The sequence below is a fragment of the Artibeus jamaicensis genome, unplaced genomic scaffold (genome assembly GCF_021234435.1).
Source record: "Artibeus jamaicensis isolate MK-2021 breed Jamaican fruit bat unplaced genomic scaffold, CSHL_Jam_final contig_1016, whole genome shotgun sequence".
NCBI lineage: Eukaryota > Metazoa > Chordata > Mammalia > Chiroptera > Phyllostomidae > Artibeus > Artibeus jamaicensis.
The window spans coordinates 9,442,319-9,459,577 of record NW_026521195.1 but is presented as its reverse complement, the minus strand read 5'-3'; the positions used below and the strand labels follow the sequence as shown (position 1 = coordinate 9,459,577).

Sequence of the window (17,259 nt, the reverse complement as noted above, 5' to 3'; positions counted from 1 at the left end):
CTTCCCAAAATTGCAACTCCTTCTGGCCCTCAAATAACCACTCATTGCCTCTCTGCTGGGCTTTTTATGGCCAGGCTAACAGCTGCTCAATTCTGTCACTGCACTAAAATCATGACAATTTATACTTCAAATGGGTGGCTGTACGGTATGTGAACTCCATCTCAGCAATGCTCAGAAACCTTTTCCACAGATACGAAGGAAGTATATTCATTAACTGACTGTTTAAAAAGGAAAATATTTCCTCTTTGCAAGGAGAGACAAGGGTTTTTTTTTTCATTTGCAGATACACAGAAATGTGGTGAAAACAAATATGTTCTCATAAGACAAAGGACACAGAATTCTATCGATGGTGGGAAAATACAATCCATCAGCCACGCTGGATACGGCGCATCTGAATTTCCAACCTTGAGGTTGGTTGCCCCTGACAAGGGCCTGATTAAAGGGCTTGTCTTGTGATTTGAAGGCAACACAGCAGTTTCCCAAATCTCAGAATCTTCAAGACAAAGGAGAACAACAAGACAAAAGGAGACATCAGGATCCCTGTCATTTGCCAGTTGACAGAGATCAGATGACCAAGTCTTAACCCTGGGATTCCCTTCCACCAGCAGAGGGCAAGAGGAAGCACCCACGGTGGAGCCAGCACAGCCCAGGGGCCAGGCTCGGCCGGCACCCAGGAGTCGAAGACCTTGATTGTCACCCACGGAGACCCCCCTGAGCAGCTAAGGGAAGACAACTCTGAATTCAAGGTATCCGGAAGAGATGTTGCACAGAGCTCCAATGAAAGGACTGAGGTGAGCAGTCGTGATGAAGACCCCAGGAGAGTCTACGGCCATACCACCCTGAACGCGCCCGATCTCGTCTGATCTCGGAAGCTAAGCAGGGTCGGGCTTGGTTAGTACTTGGATGGGAGACCCCAGGAGAAACTGTCAAAGAATAACACAGAGACGTTCACCACAGTGAATACGTACTCACATGTGAGGGACAGCAGCCACGTGTGGACTGTCACAGACTCAAGGGAGGCAGGGCTTGTACCAGGAAAACCTACAGCAGGTGAAACAGCGAGCCTTGCGTTTGGTGCCTGGGCAAGCTGATCGCCTGCAAACTGCCGAGAGAGCCATCTGCCCCAGGGGAGCAAGAATGCACTTCAGTTACTGCTTGCTGCAGTCCAGGCCCGGTCACCTGCCATCTCTTCACTGGGCGCCCTCATCCATCGGCCACATGGGTACAAGATTATCATCACAGAACACAGATGTTTGGCATTTCTTTGCTGAGCAGCCTGCACAGACTCCATGTTGCCAGTAGGATGAAATCCAAACGCCTTATAAAAATGGCACGTGAGGACGTTTGTGATCTGGCGTCCACGGGCACTGGCAGAGTGTCTCACCAGCACTGCTCCACCCTCCTGTCCTCCCCTGGGTGCCCTCACCTGAGCTGCTCTGTAGTCTGTCACATCTCCCGCTACCTGGATGCTCTTTCACTTCACTGCAAGGAACACTTCTACTCAGCCTTCAAATGTCACCTCTTCTGTGAAGCCTCCCCCAATTGCCCAGTGAAGCAAGTCTTCCTTCGTTGTACTTCCTTGTATTTCATGCTTAGCATTTGCCACATTGTGTTGTAATTGTTTGGCTGCTGCGCTCTCACCCAGAGGCCAGAGGCAGCGGCTGTCTGGTCCTTGCACCCTCCAGCACCTGTCTTCTGATTTGGTACAAAGGAGCCTCTCGGTGAGTATGCAGTGAATGAATGCATCATCCAGTGCAGGGACACTGATTAGCAAGTGTGTTTTCAAGGCATGTGCCAGCACCGCGGGCAATAAAAAATGAGAGGATAGTCTGGTGGGGGTGAAGAGAAGTAAGTACGCCTCCCAGGGACCACACAGCCGGCCAAGCACCATGGAGAATTACAAACAAATATTACGGGTCTGGTGGGGAAGACCAACTCCCAGACACAGCTCCCAGACACAGCAAGATTTCTGCAGTCAGCTTTGGGGACCAGGTGATGGGAGGGAAGGGGCGGTAAAGGAGCTGTTTTCAAGCTGGGTGCTAGAAAATGTTGGCTGATTTAAATAATGTTCAGTGGCAAACCTTATTTTTGAAATAAGAAGTCAGAGATATTAGGGATTGTAAAAAGGGTTTGCTCTCCAGGAATTCCCTCCTCTTACACAGCCGGTGTAGCTGAGTGCTTCCTTCTGTCGCCGAGGCAAGCTTCCTCTTCCGTGTGGGGAGAGGGCTGCGCTGCTCACCGAGACTGATGGTCGGACCACCAGTCAGCAGCAGTGGACTCCCCCAGCCATGGTCCCCGCCTCTCCTCGCCTTCAGCTTTGGGGGCCACAGGCCTGCGGCTTCTGCACCACTGTCCCCTGGATCTGACATTGCTCTCGCCACACTGGCCTGAGCTGAGGGTGGCGCCGGTCCCTTTGTGGCCCAGCCTTTGGTGCCCCTAGCTCCACCCTCCCTGGACTTTCAGGCTGAAACACTTGGAGGTTTGGTCAGGGACCGTTTTTAAAGTAGATGAAAACGCTTCGATCCTCTTCAAAAGCTCAGTCGATCCTCTCCCTGGAAGAAAGCAACCCTTTTCCAATAAGTATCACCTTGGCTAATACCCCAGGGGCCTTATAGACTCTTTGAGCCCATTCTGAACCTGAGATTAGGTCCTCATACCCTCTAGTCCCGGAGCCATCCCACACAGGACTTTCTGTCTTAGACGGGAGGTCCGGGCCATGCGTGTTTGATGTGTCTTCATTTTACACTTACTTGTATCTAATGCAGGGAAATGTAACTTATCTGTATCTAAGTCAGGGAGGTGTAAACCAATGGCCACGATTCTCTGGGCTGTGTTAGCAAAGGGGATGCCAAGGAGAACTGAGTCAAGTAGTCTGCACCCGAGGGTGCAGGCCAGGAGGGCACTCCCACTGTTGGCCCCACGATGGTTGTGGTCCTGTCCTGGGCAGAGTGAAGTGGACTGGCCAGCAGAGGGCGCTTTGGATTACCTACTCTCCGCCCTTCTGGTGGGGGTGGGTGGGTGGGGGGCATCCCCTGCCGTTCAACCAGCTCCTGAGAATGAGCTACTGTGTCTGAGTATTTAAGGGTGGTGAACATCAGAGGTAATTTCACTATAAGAAAGTAGAAAAGGAAACACATTTGTAAGTACAGGAAAATATACATAGCTGAGTTTTGCTAAGCCTTATCAGGACATGGGGAGAGCTGGGAATCACAGCAGCAGTTGTAACTCGTGTCCCCTACCTGAGATTGCAAGGCTTGCAAAGTTCTTTGCAAGTACTTCTCTTCCATCCCAGGGAGTGTCTTCCATCCCAGGCCTGGTCTTGAAGGACACGGTCATACCCCATTTTTTCCACCAGGTGGCAGCAGTACACCAGTAGGCACCACCTTCAAGTCCTGGAGCTCAACCACGCCCCCCTCACCCCCCCAGCGGCAGAGTGTGACCAGGAACTACTATAAAGAGTTCCCAAAGAGGCCAAGATTTTTCTCATCATCTCCTTTTTCTTTTTCAAGTATATAGCTCTTTCAGTCCTGTGTCTCCATAGGAATTAGACATTAGCCCTCTGAAAGCCAAGTCTGAGCTGCAGCCACTGGGCTATGTTCATAATCACCTTGGCCCTCTCAGGATAAAGCCTTGGCCACTGGGTCCTTCTGGTCCCTGGGCTTGGGGATAAGACAGGTCCTGGATGAGTCCGACCGCTGCCAGTCGCAGCTGTAAGACCAGGCTGGGCAGTCAACCTCAAAGCCTCTGTTCCCTCATCTGCAAAGTGGGGACAGTGATGCTACCCACTTCCCAGGGCTGATATTCAGATTAAATGAGAATCTAGCACAGCCCCTGCCCCTGGGCCCCTGAATGCATTTCATGAACATTAGTGCTCGGTATAACTATTTATCTCCAAAAAAGATAAAATCATTAACTGTGATTACTTCTGGTGGCAGGATCAAAGACAATTTTTAATTTCTTCTTTGTTTTCCAAATTCTCTTCAATAGCATGTGTTGCTTTCCCCACGAGGGGAAAAGGCAATGAAAATATAATAGATTGTTGACCTCAGTTCCTGATGACTCCTGTGAAACTGTCAGATACTTTCCCCACTGCTCAGTGAGTTCTGAAGGGCTGGGCCTGAGTCTCACCTATTGGGTGTCGGTAACATTAACTACATCCTTCAACACCCAGTGGGCACGCACACTCACACCCCAAACAAAGTCGCAACGGTGATTGCTTCAGGTTTATAATTTTCCAGTGCAACAAAGCATATTTTTCTTCTCCATGAATTCTTTCTGCTTAGGTCCAACTTCTAATCCTCTTACCCACTTAATTGAATGCTCTCCAAATTTAACCCTCTCCAAGCTCTCCCCGTGAAAATTCCTCTCAGCCTGTTGAGCTGGTTTTAGGCAGGTTTCCAGAAAGCATTTCCCCTGAACTCCACACAGCTCGCAGCAGCCTCCACGGCTGTGTCGGGAACACATGGGAGGTGGACAGAGAATGGGAGGCTGGCAGACATTGGTCGGGCTGCTGTCTGTCCCCTGTAACCCAAGATCTCAGGTGACGTGACTCCAAAGCCAGCTGTGGTACCTTGGGCCCCTGCCGGCAAGGCCCCAGACCCAGCAGGGGCAGGGAGAAGCCCCGGGCATCTGGACCCAGGACAGGAGGGCTGTCCTTCTGCCACCTGCAGCTCTTCTCCCCAGATGGCTCCAGCCTGCTCCTTAGGAGGGGGAGGTGTAGACATTCTCCTCACGCTCCGTCTCTGCCCCCAGGCGTAGGGACCTGACCTTCTGCTCTCAGCATTTAGGCAGCAAATGAAAAGAAGTGACATGGAAATCAGGCAGACGTCCCCCACAGAGGCCAGTGTGTTCTGCTGCCAAAGGTCTCAGATGAGCCTGTGCTGGGAACCAAAGGCAGACCCAACTCATACCCTACAACCTGGGCCTTGAGGAGAATTCCAGCCAATGGGCGAACGTCGCCCTGACCTCTCCGGCAAAGAGCTGGTCCAGGGAAAAGTCCACTCATGTAAAGATGAGTCATCAACCAGGAAGCTGCAAAGCATGTCTCCCAGCATCAGAAAGGACGATGGGCAAAGCAAGTGGCAGAGCAGAGTCCTCACCAGGACAATGCTGCCACGTGCCACCCCAATAATTTAAACAGGGAGCTGCATTAACAAAATGAAAACACTGCCAAAGAGCTGCTAAAAACTGCAGCGAAACAATTGCCAGGCCTTTAAAAACGTAATGAAGTTATTGCTTCCAAGAAGGAAGAGTACAGGAAAAACAGTGGAAAAAGAAAGTGAAGGAAACTAGAAACTAGCTCATGGAAGAAACCGCACTGCTGGATACTGTAAAGACATCGAGGGCCGGAATAACACAAACTCAGCAAAATGACATGGGAATAGGAGAGTTGGAAAGAACTAGGTAGGCAAAGGATAGGTAAAGCGGCCTAACATTTAGGAATGTATTAAACACTCAGGATGGCCCAGGCACTGTTGGAGGCACTGGGATTATAGCAGCTCTATGAACAACACTGGCCAGGCCCTTCTAGCCCTTGAAACAAAACTGTGTCTTATTCACACCATTGCTGGTCAAACATGCAAAGGCCACCCAACAAAGAGCCTACAGTCAAGGTGTCCCATGCCCTTCTGTGGGGCTCATCATCCCTGTTCCCATGCAGTGACAACAGGAAAATTCACACAGACACGGCTGCTTCTGACGTATCCTCTGCAGCCGAGGCTGCCAACCGCAGCCCCGAAGATGCCTCCCAACACCACTCGCGTGGTGTTTAGACACCCAGACCATGCAGCCTGTTCCAACTGGCACAAAGTTACGTGCTTCTCCCGGTGCCCCAGGTCACGCCGTGTATGCCCATCAGGCTACAGTGCCTTGGGGGCCCGTTCGTGTGCCTTAACCAAACCAATGTGGCTGTGACCCAAATCAAATTTAGCAACCACTTGCAAACTGGACGGGCCTCTGCCCCTTCCAATGGTCTTCCCCCTGGGATCCGAGTCTCAGCTTTGGGGAAGGGCTTTTGTTCTATGGTGGCTGCTTTCTTGGGTGCCTGGCATCAAGCCTGGAGCTAGTGCCTGCTGCTTGTATTCATTTATGCTTTACTTTAATCTATTGTACATAATAAACTGAACATAAAGTTTACCATTTTAACCCTTGGTAAGTGCACAATCCAGTGTCAGCATCGCCATGATCTATTTCCAGAACTTCTCCATCATCCCATCGAACAGTAGCTCCCCGTCACCCCGCCCACAGCCCCTGGTAACCCCTGTGCTACTTTATCTTATCTCCATGCATTTGTCATATCCGGACACCTCAGATAAGTTGACTCATACAAGGTCTGTACTTTTGTGTCTGGCTTATATTTCACTTAGAAAATGTTTCCCAAATCCATCCCTGTTGTGTGTGTTGGAATTTCCTTCCTTTCTTTGACGGAATAATATTCCATTGTATGCACGAACCACATTTTGTTTATCCATTCATCTGTTCCTACATTCTTTAGAGATCTCTTTACCCCATAGTGGTCAACCTTCTGCTATCAGTTAACCATTATTTATATTATACATTCCCTGTGTACACTGTAGTTTTTGTCTCCTGACTGGGACTCTGACAGACACACCTGCCTTTGGGAACAGCCTTTCGCTCCCCCATTGTGACTTTGATGGGCCAATCATGGAACCTCATTTCCTTTATCATAAACCATATTGCTTCATCACTCTAGTAATAGTGATGGGTCACAGAGCCAGCACATCACCCAGCCAACGCAGTCTGAACTCTTCCCCAGGATTGCTAGTGGGTACAGGAGGTACTGACCTAGAGATGCAGGTGGGGATCCATCCCCATGGGATTGCCACACTAGGGTTCTTGCAGCCACATCCTCAGACATGGAGAGGAGAAACAGACCAACGTGCAAAGAGACATGGAGAGTCACGTGGTCTAGCTCTAATATCCCTGCAGAGAGGATAGCCTGAGAAGAAGGTGAGCACTCAAAACAGTGAGACAGCAAATAAGAAGAGCGAGAGCCCTGGGCGGGTGGCTCAGTTGGTTGGAGCATCATCCCATATTCCAAAATATTATGGGTTGGATCCCGGTTGGGGCACGTACTGCAGACAACCGACTGATGTTTCTCTCTTACATCGATGTTTTGCTCTCTCTCTGTCCCTCCCTTCCCCTCTAAAATCAATGAGCATATCCTCTGGTGAGGATGGGGGCGGGTAGGGAAGAAGAGTGAGAAAGGACCACCAGAACTGCAGCAGAGACAAGAAACAGGAGGAGAGAGTGGCATCATTCTCTGCTGATCATCATGCTGCCAAGACAGGATCATTTAAGAGAAGGGAGGGGTGAGTGCATTCTGGCCTCTGGCCAGCAGGACCTGCAGAATCCTGCAGGGTGGAGGCTGGGCCAACCTGAGAAAGCCAGGACAAGCTTTCCGGCTACACCCTCCTTCCTGTCCTTTTGTCCCAGGCAGGTAAACTATCAAGTAACATCAAATAATTTCCTTTTCTCTGTCCCTGGAAGGTTTAAAGGTCTCCTCTTTTCCAAGCATTCCCTTTGCTCTTATGCCAGTTTTTTTTTTCCTCCCCTCCTGCACCATCCTTTCTATCTTCTGTGAGCTGCTACCTAAGACAGGGGTTTCCAAGCTATACCAGGGGACCAAGTCCTCAGAGGACCTCAGTCCTTTCCTAAAGGCCTTCACCTGATTGAATGAAGCCCACCCACAGAATGAAGGTTTGCTTTACACCGCTTCTACTGATTTAAACATTAATCTCATCTAAAAAAATCCCCTCGCAGCAACATCCAGAAGTGTTTGATCAACTCTCTGAACACTATCCGACCCAGCCGGGGTGCCACATAAAATGAACCATGGCACCATATAATCCAGTTTTGGTCAGCAAGGTGGCAGCAGAAGGTGGTGAGCCGTCTTCCTCAGGGGGGCTCCTGAGGAGAAAGGCCGTTTCCTCTTTTCCTCATCTTTGCTGCCTGAGGAGTGAGTCTGATGGTTGGCTCTTCTCCAGCCATCTGGAAGAAAAAGCCAAGAGAAACTCAAAGAACTCAGCCCCAATATCCTCATGCCTTGCACCTGCCTGGATTTCTGGCCTTTGCACCTCTCTTTAGAAAAACAGAGCACTGACTTGCTTTTTCATGTCTGCTACTTGGTAGCCAAATGTAGCTCCTAACTAATACACCAAAGTCTGCTTCTTGGCCGTGTGGAGCTGTCTCAGGTATGAGCATTCTTGAGCCTGGCACCCCTACTCTCATGGACCCTGTGAGTCTCCCTGCTGCCTCTCCAATAGACGAATGGGACTAGCCCGAATGGAGACTAGCCCGAATGGGAGCTAGCTCGAATGGGACCTTGTTTGTGTACAAGAGCCCTCCCAAATGTAAGGCATAAACCAGGCAGAAGGGACTAGGACATTAGGGGTGTAATGGGAGGCGGGGGGCGGTGGAAACACAAAAAAAGTTCCAGGTGGAGGAGAAAGCAATACGTTCAGAGAGGCCAAGGCAAAAGGCCATACGCTACAGGTTAAGTAAGGCTGGAAAACAGGGTGCAGGGGGTGGGGCAGGGGACTGGCTGGAGTGAGGCAGAGAGGTAGGCCGTCTTCCCAGAGGGAAGACTGGACTTTATCCCCAAGGATATGGGAGTTGTGGGGAGGCTTTATGGGAGCGTGTGTGCGTGTGTGTGTGTGTGTGTGTGTGTGTGTGTGTGTGTGTGTCACAGGATCACACTTCCAAATGTGCCGTTTCCTCATCTGAGGAACGTCTGAGCTGGAGCAACAATGAACCTAGGTCCCTATCTGATTTGATGTTTACGGCCCTTTAAGGTCCAGTGGAGCAGAGGACAGACACAGAAGCGTGTTTTCCTCTGGGACAGCCCGAGGGTCAGTGCCCGCGTACATGCCTATGCTTTGAAGGTGCGCATTTCAGTCTGCAGCCTCGGGTGGAGCTGAGTCCTTGAATGTCCACCCTGTTGGTGTGGCCTGGCGCCTCATTGTGCAAACATGTTTGCTTGGGGCTACCTGAGACCCCACGACTCTCCCGGGGACCCAGCTGAACCCTGTCTTCTCCGGGCTCCGAGGGATGCTGGGTCTTCCGGGTTCTTGTGTCGAATCTGCAGGCGGCGACCCGCGCTGCGTCTCCGCGTGTGGAATGTGCGGCTGCGCGCGCGCGGCGGCGTTTACGCGGCGATTTCATCATGCTCAGGGTCCGGCCCCGAGCGCCGCTTCCGCCGCCCCGCCTGCCGTACCGCCCGGGGCCGCCGGCTCATGCCCTGTCCGCGCCCGGCGCTGCTTAGAGCCGCCTGCGCCGCTCTGCTGCTCTCGCTGCCTCCACGGCTCCCGGCCCGGCCTCCGCTCCCGCCCCGCCGGCCGCTCCGCACGCGCACCCCCGCCGCGACCTTATTCCCCGCGGCCGCCTCCGGGAGCAGCATGGACGGCGCCGGGGCTGAGGAGGTGCTGGCACCTCTCAGACTAGCAGTGCGCCAGCAGGTACCCGTGATCTGTGCCTCCCCCTCAGCCTTCGGCTTTCCCTCCCTCCCCCCTTTCCGTCCCGTTTCCCCTCTCTCCTCCCCGGGCACCCGTCCACCTCGCCGGTTACCCCTCTCCATCTTCTGGAAGCCCCTGATTTCCTGGCATCATCCTCGCCTCCCCCACTGTGGACCCAGATCCCCGCGTGCGTCGGCCACCTTCCCTCCGGTGGACCTCCGTCCTTCCCTCATCTTGGGTGACTCCCTCGGATCCCCGTGGACATCCTGCTCGAATCTGTCCTCCTTTCCCACGGCTAGTTACTGCCCGCGCCTCCTCTCCCCGCGGAGGCTGGGCTCTGTGCCCTTTCGGTTTCCCCCCAGTCCTAGCTCAGCAACCTCAACTTCACTTTCCGATCTCCGCCGAGTTCTTTGTGCGCCCTGGGTGGCGGGGTTGCTAATTCTTCCCTGGTCGATTTGAGCCGCCGTTCTGTCTTCGTGCGGCTAGACTCTCCTTTTTCATCTTCGGGATGCTTTGAATGGTGTTTCCTCCTGGACATCTTCCTGCATTCTTTGCTTAGTTAGCCGACGACGGGCTGAGAAAATAAAAATAGTTGAAACGTGGATGTGGGGAGGCGTTGAACTCCCCCTCCCCTTCTAATAATGCTGTGAGCTCTTCGTCCTTCGCTCCTGTCTTCCTTTCTGGGTTCCGAAAGGGTCATTTGAGAGGAGGGAACTTTCAGATCGCAAACCGGGGACACTGACTGTTGCTGAGTGACTCGGTGAGGTCAGCCCTGCGAATGGGACACTGTGAGGGAACTTTCCGGCTCTGGAGGACTTGATCTGGACAGGCTTCCCTTTCCCGGGGCACTCCAAGGGTGTCAGAATTTAGAGAGGACGAGGAAAAGGTTATTATTGCAAATGGATTCTCACATCCAGTCGGTGGAGCCGAGAGCCTGGGATGGGGACCTAGTGGGAAACCCGGAACGGGTTTCTTGCCTGGGCCGACGCCTGATGCAATAGCTCATCTCGGCTGCGGAGGGTGGCACCCTCCCGCGGAAACGATCGATTGGTTTAGAGATGCCACAGATTCAGCAAATGCTGCCACTTTGCAATGTCTCCTTCTTGCTGGTGTGAGCCTGACTGATTCAGTGGTGTTTTAATTTGCAGTTTCACCGTGGGCTTAATTTTTACTCCTTTATTTTTGGTATCAGGACGCTGCTTATTCTCCGTCTCCCTACGCCCACTTTCCCTAAATGAATTAGGTGTGGCTCCTTTGTCTTTTCTGTAACTATCCATTGTTTTCATATCCTTCACTTTAGAAGGGACACTACATCGAATTTTTAAAAAACACGTCCCCAAACCCCTCCCTCTGCCACGTTAGCCTGGAACTGCAGTGGGAGTTATCTGTCATCGGAGGCTGTGGAAGCAAGCAGCTCTGTGCGCTTACTTTGATCGTTTTTTTCGATGCTGTTATTATCTTGCGTCTTGTTTATGTTGGCTCTGTTGTTACTTTTTTAAAGGCACTTTCTGAATATGTAAGTTAGTTTAGGTAAGTTCAGTTGGATTCTTAATTTTTCAGGACCACACATACGAGATTTAAGTACCTGGAACTTTGATTCATGGCGATTCTTCTAGTGTCAGCTGGAAAGGTATTTAAAGATCAGCAAGTTACACCCCACCCCCCTTTTTTTGTTAGGAGGAGGTGAAACACACTGCCCCCATCGATACATTTTACATATTTCCATTGTGAAGTTTGTACAGTAGAAGACATACTTGCAGTGAGGATTTTAAGGGGGTTAACAACTGATCTTATTAGTGGGCTGTGTTTCATGTAATTATGTGTTTCCTATGAACTTGCTGATCTGCTAGGCTGTGTGCATGCTGTTGCTTTTTAAAGGACTCTAGTGTTATTTTCCTGTGGCACATCCATAGCTGTTTACTGGAGAAGCAGTTCTGGAACTTCTAGGAGGGCTTCAGAACATCAGGAAAAATGCATAGCTGTTTGATGGAGGGTGCCCTAGGACAACTGAATTTTTAAAAAGATAGGAATTAACATAGGGTGACCAGCCTTTATTTTGCCAAATAAGTACATTAAAATAAACTAATAACAATTACCAGACTGCCGTCTGAATTCTGCTTTCACTTCATTGAAGAAAGGATATTTTAATACAAAAAAAGGCAAACCATAACTTATACAATAAAGAACAGTCTTTTCTGTTTAGTAGGTTTAACTTTGAAAGACCAGCTAACGTCTTTTTTTTTTTTTTTTTTTTTTACTACGTATTAGTGAAAGCTCTGTTCCGTAGTGTCTTATTGGGGAACCATAGACAGCTCCAGGGCAGTGGCGCTGAAGTGTTATGTGCGAACCCTTGGAGGCCCCAAGGTTGGAGCTATGTGAGGACAAGGTGAAGATGTTGTTTTGTTTTTCAGTGTGTTGCCATTTGCGAAAGCAGTGGCGGGAAGCAGCCTGCCCTGTCCCCCCCACTCCGAGAGCGGTTTCTTTTTAGGTCAGTTTTGCTTTAGAGGGTTCTTCAGACAGCGGTTAAAATGATTAGTGTTATTATTAATAAATTGTTTTGATTTTCTGTGTGACAAAAGTGTGGATTTGCAGAAGGCGTATTGGAATCTGGTGGTGGTCTCAGGACAAACGCTTGTGTGGTTGTTCGCATGACAAGCTGAGCGCTCTGCCTCTTCCAGGGACTGCTTTTGTGAGATGCGGGACAGTGCTGTCATTCCGTCCCGAGTGTCGGTGTTCATTTTCTGGAAAAGGAGTGACGGGAGCTCGTCATTTCAAGAAAATAACTGTTAGTATTTGTGGCCAATGATAAACCTTTGGGGAAATTTTGCAAAATTCATTACTGCTATTTTAAATGAGTTAGTGAATATTTAAAATTTGTATTCTAATTTCTAATACAGTAAACTGATAGAAATGGCCCACACTAACAAAAGGAATTTGGGGTCCTTGGTGATAAGTATGACACGGGGTTCCGAGACCACACGTTGTAGAGCTGTTGTTCTAGGGCAGTGGTAGCATCTGGTCATCCCCCCAGGACCTCCCATTCCCCAGCCCGTTTTCCCCTTTACAGCTGAGGGGTTCCCCATCCTCTCTGCTCACTCAGTCCCGTCTGTTCTACCCACTGCACCCCGCCCCTGGGCCTGCACCACTGCCCTCGCCTGGTACCCTGAGGGTGCTTTTCTGGGATCATTTTACCTATTCTCAGCATTTACCTGTGCTAATCACTCTCCTGTTGGAACTGCCCGCCTGTCCCATCTTTGTGTAAATGTTGGGATTCCTCCCCTAAAGAAATACATGTTTCAAGGCCTCTGTGCAAACACGGCCTGTTGAGATGGCTTTTACTTGACAGCTGGTGTAGAGGTTTGGTGAGGTGTCTTCCAATCATTGCCAGATGTAAGAGGCCTCTCTGAAGTGCTTTAGGTGGATGTAGCTTGCTGCTCTCACAGAGTAACCAGTATGGAGAAAAGTAACCAAGAAGGCTTTTTTTTTTAACCTGGAGTGAAACTTAATTGTCAAGACAGGAAAGGTTTTTGAAGAATCGGTAGATGGCATTCTAGGGGGTTGCTGGGGATTCTCTAATTTGAAAAATACACCCCTGCCTATGTTTGTGTTGCTGGACCTAGTGATTAAAAGGGTGGGCTCTGGGGCTGTGTTTCCGGAGTCTGGGTCTGACTCCGCTCTTTGCTAGCTGGTGACTCTCAGCAGGTTTTTTAAACCTTTCTGTAGTGTTACAATGAGCACCGGGTGTGTGAGTGCTATGTGTGCGGCCCACACCCCGTGGTAAACTTGGTTGGATGTTAGGTGTTATTCCGAGATGCGTGTGGCTTATTGGAGTGCTCATTTTACTAAACCTTCGCTGGCGCGGGGCTCTCCTGTTTTCCTGTGATCGGTGGTTTGGTAATGTTCTGAACCTTTATAAGAGGGTCAGTGTCTTTGGAATTTGGTAAGCTAGGATGATAAAAAGCCTTCTTAATGATTTCTTGGGTGGTCTTTAAATGGTGATTTTCGGTCTAAATTACCAATGATAGGAATGCACGTGTGCATAACATTGCTTGTGTTTCGGTATTTCATATTTACAGTAATTGGGAAGACCCAGCTAAAATTCAGATCTTGGTGGTAAGAAGACTTAGGGTGAAGAGCCCTCAGTTCTTCTCTGCATTGATTTTCTGCTTTGAAGCTCTTGCTTTAGCCCTGGCTGGTGTGGCTCAGTTGATTGGAGCATCGTCTTGTAGACTGAAAGGTCACAGGTTCGATTCCCAGCCGGGGCACATACCCAGGTTGTGGATTAAGTCCCTAGTTAGGGCACAAAGGAGAAGGCAACCAGTTGATGTTTCTCTCTCATGTTGAAGTTTCCCTCCCCCCCGCCCCCGTCCCTTTCTTGCTTCCATAAAAACAATTAAAAAATTGTTCTTGGGTGAGGATTTAAAAAAAAAAAAGCCCTTGCTTAAGCCACAGAGAGCAAGTGAAACATTTTTGAAGTTTTGGGTACCAGCTGTTAAACACTTGGAAATCTGAGACGAACTCAATCTCAGTAAGAACCCGCTAGGCCCACGTGTGTAAAACCAAACACCTTACAAAGGTGAGGGAGTGGGTTTCTGTTTGTTTTTTCTTGGCCGGCTGAGTGCACATTGCAATGTGCAGGAAGGACCCACAAGGACCCTGTGGAATGAATGGTTGCTCAGCTGGCAGCTACTTTGCTTCACAGTCACAGGCTGTTACGTCCAATACGTGTCTTTAGGTGAGAGTATATCCGGGAGCTAAGCGTCCAGTTGATGTTTCTTAAGAGTAATGCAGAGCCTTAGAGGCTTGTCCTTTCACATCAGTTTCACTGAACACACACACACACATTAAAGCACAGTTGGGCAGTGAAGAAGAGAGAAGAAAAATAATTCGAAATAGGAATCCTTAAGTACCTTCGTCTCCTGTTTTCAGGATTGGATCATTATGAATCATGACTTTAAAAGTGGTTCAGGAAAATTAATTTTATTTATTATTTGTTTCTTAAGATTTTATTTATTTTTAGAAAGTTTTTTTTTAAAGACTTGATTTGTGTTTAGACAGAGGAAGAGAGGGAGAAAGAGAAGGAGAGAAACATCGGTGTGCAGTTGACTCTTGCACACGCCCTCCTAGAGACCTGGCCTGCAACCCAGGCATGTGCCCTGCCTGGGAATCAGACCAGCAGCATTTTGGTTCCCAAGCTGGTACTCAATCCACTGAGCCAGGGCAGGAAAATTCATTTTTAATACTTCCTGTCTTTACCTTTACTTATGGTGGGCCCTTTGCCCATGCCCTGTCTTCAACTGTGAAGCTCCAGAATAAACAGCAGATGAAATATGTGGGAGTGGCAGTACTGGACACAGGGAGAGACGTTCAGATGAACTGCTTGCCTGCTTCTTTCAGACAGTCAATAGGAATTACTGTTTGCCGCCCTGACTGGTGTGGCTCAGTTGGTTGGGCGCCATCCCACAACATGAAAGGTCACTGGTTCGATTCCCACTCAGGGCACATGCCTGGGTTGTGGGCCAGGTACCCAGGTAGGGGTGCATGGCAGGCAGCCGATGGATATTACTCTCCCTCTCTGTCTCCCTCCCTTCCCCTCTCTCTAAAAATAAACGAAATCTTCAAAAAAGTAAGAGATAAAGAATTACTGCTTGCCACCCTCTTTTCAGAACAAGGGCCCTTGTGGGTTCTTATCCCCTCAGAAAGCACTGTTGATGAGCACTATGAGCTGGATGCTCTGAGCCGCAGAGGAAGGGAAAAGAGCACTGAATGAGTAAAGAATGAATTAATAGAGATTTGCTGAGTAGTAAGTGCTTGGCACCGTGCTGGGTTTAGGTTGTGATATCAGTCAGCAAATATTGGAGTGCCAGAAATGACCTGCCACAGCCCCTGTCCTAAGACAGGGACAGATGAAGTGCATGTCCATAAGCCCGCCAGTGCATGGGCAGGGCGATCTCAGGTGGTGGGAGTGCGACGGAGACACCGAAACAAGGGGGAGGGGCCGAGGTCAGCGCGGCAGCCGGAGAGGTCGGGAGGGAGCTGCCCGGGTTGCCTCTTACACCAGACATTTTGGGATTGGTCAGTACTGTCCAGCAGTGAGATTCGCACAAAATACCTCCTAACCCTAAGTAAAGGAGAGCATGTGTAAACATAATGCTTTAAATATATTACAAAGAAAATTACAATAAAATAACATGCATTTTGTTATGTAAGTTTGGGGGTGTGGCTCCCCTGGATGTTGTGCTGAAGGAAGCCGATGCTTGAGCTCCACGCAGACTGACTGCGTGTCGCTGCCACGCGTGTGCACACTGGTGAGGGTGTGCTGTACTGGTTGTCCTGGCACCACCACAGCATTGCCATTGGTCACGTGGTTCTGTCTGTCTGTTTCAAGTAATAACTCTTTGTAAAACTCTAAACAAAAGAAGGTACAGTCTTCTTTTAAATTACATTCTTCTGGGTAGCATTTCTGCAAAACTCGGTGTATGTTAAGACTGGGAAAAGACTTCTGACTGAATGTAAGCAGAGTTAGGGTCTAGGTTCAGGTCGTTATAAACTGCTTTTCGTAGCCTGACCGGGACATTCCACAGTAGCAGGAATTGAAGGAGCGGGAGACTGTCGCTGAATGAGGGGCAGTAAACGCGAGCTTGAAAAGGAACAACAGGGGAAGGGCGATCGATGGCAGGTCCTTCCAGGGAGCAGGGCTCTGAGAAGGAGGGAGAGGAGTCAGTTTGGAAGTGTGGAGGGGCACAAGGAGGACATCTGTCTCATTTCCAGCCGCTGAGGCTGAAAGGGAAATGGGAGAAAACCCAGCCCCTAGTTCAGGCAGCTTCCAGGGCAGACATTGTGCGGTTGGAGCAGTTGGGAAAGGCTTCCCGAAGGATGTGGTAGGATTTCATCAAGCCAGGGGAAGCCCTGTTGAGTAGGGGGATGAACATCGTTGATGGCATTGAGGTAGGGTTGGTCTCCAAATCAGAGGCTCTCTGTGCTTGTGAAGAGAAGGATTGTGGAGGCTGGAGAGCGAGGGCACAAGTTAGGGTAGTTGGGCCGGCTGTAGTAGTACGGAGGACAGACAGGCTGGCCATCTGTGATGGGGGAAGGGAGAGATTAGATCCGAAATTCTGACGAGAAACGGACTAGATGTTGGAGGTAAATTAGGATTACCTGATGCTTCTGGTTTGGGAAATGGAGGGTTTTGTTGCCATGAATAACTGCAGAGTGATACACGAGAGAAGGAGCAAGTTTGGAGCAGAGAAAATAATTAAGCTCTAAACCAGTTGGGTCAGACATCTCTGGAAAACCATTAGGCCACAGCCAGTCTGAGGTGCTTTACAGCACATATTGGCTGTAATTTCTTATATACCCACTTTGTTTAGGTACTGTTGAAAATACTCTATTTATATTGTTTCATTTACTCGTTATAACAACACATTGACATTTTGGCTTAGGGTTTCAAAATCAGCTGATCATGTATTAAAAACTAGGTCTTGGACTTCCGCCAAGATGGAGGCGTAGATGGGAACACTTTGCGTCCTTGCACAACCAAATCTAAAAACAATAAAGTTTTAACAACAATAAACGCAAACAAACCACACAGAAAATCGAATACGGAGTCCGAAAATAGCGAACTGCTCAGCTAAACTGGTGAGAGGGGCAAAGCCAGGAGCGGAGGGGGTTGGGCAAAAAAGATCCCCCGGGCGGTAGGTACACAGGCAGCCGAGGGCGCGGATTCCAGGCTCGGGCTAGCTACGGGCGGAACCCAGGGAAGATGCGCGGCTGGTCTCGCATTTGC

The 17,259-nt window shown here is 49.7% G+C and overlaps 1 protein-coding gene and 1 pseudogene across 1 annotated transcript in view; both read left to right on the top strand.

Moving 5' to 3' along the window:
- The first annotated feature begins 821 nt into the window (after positions 1-821).
- LOC119035289 (uncharacterized) lies at positions 822-935 on the top strand (annotated as a pseudogene).
- An 8,243-nt stretch (positions 936-9,178) lies between these two features.
- The window catches only part of GARS1 (glycyl-tRNA synthetase 1), a 46,772-nt gene continuing 38,691 nt past the window's right edge, over positions 9,179-17,259 (top strand). Inside the window, exon 1 of the mRNA XM_053661856.1 lies at positions 9,179-9,476. Coding sequence (XP_053517831.1) covers positions 9,255-9,476 — 222 coding nt within the window. The 5' untranslated portion in view covers positions 9,179-9,254. The remainder of the gene's footprint in view (positions 9,477-17,259) is intronic.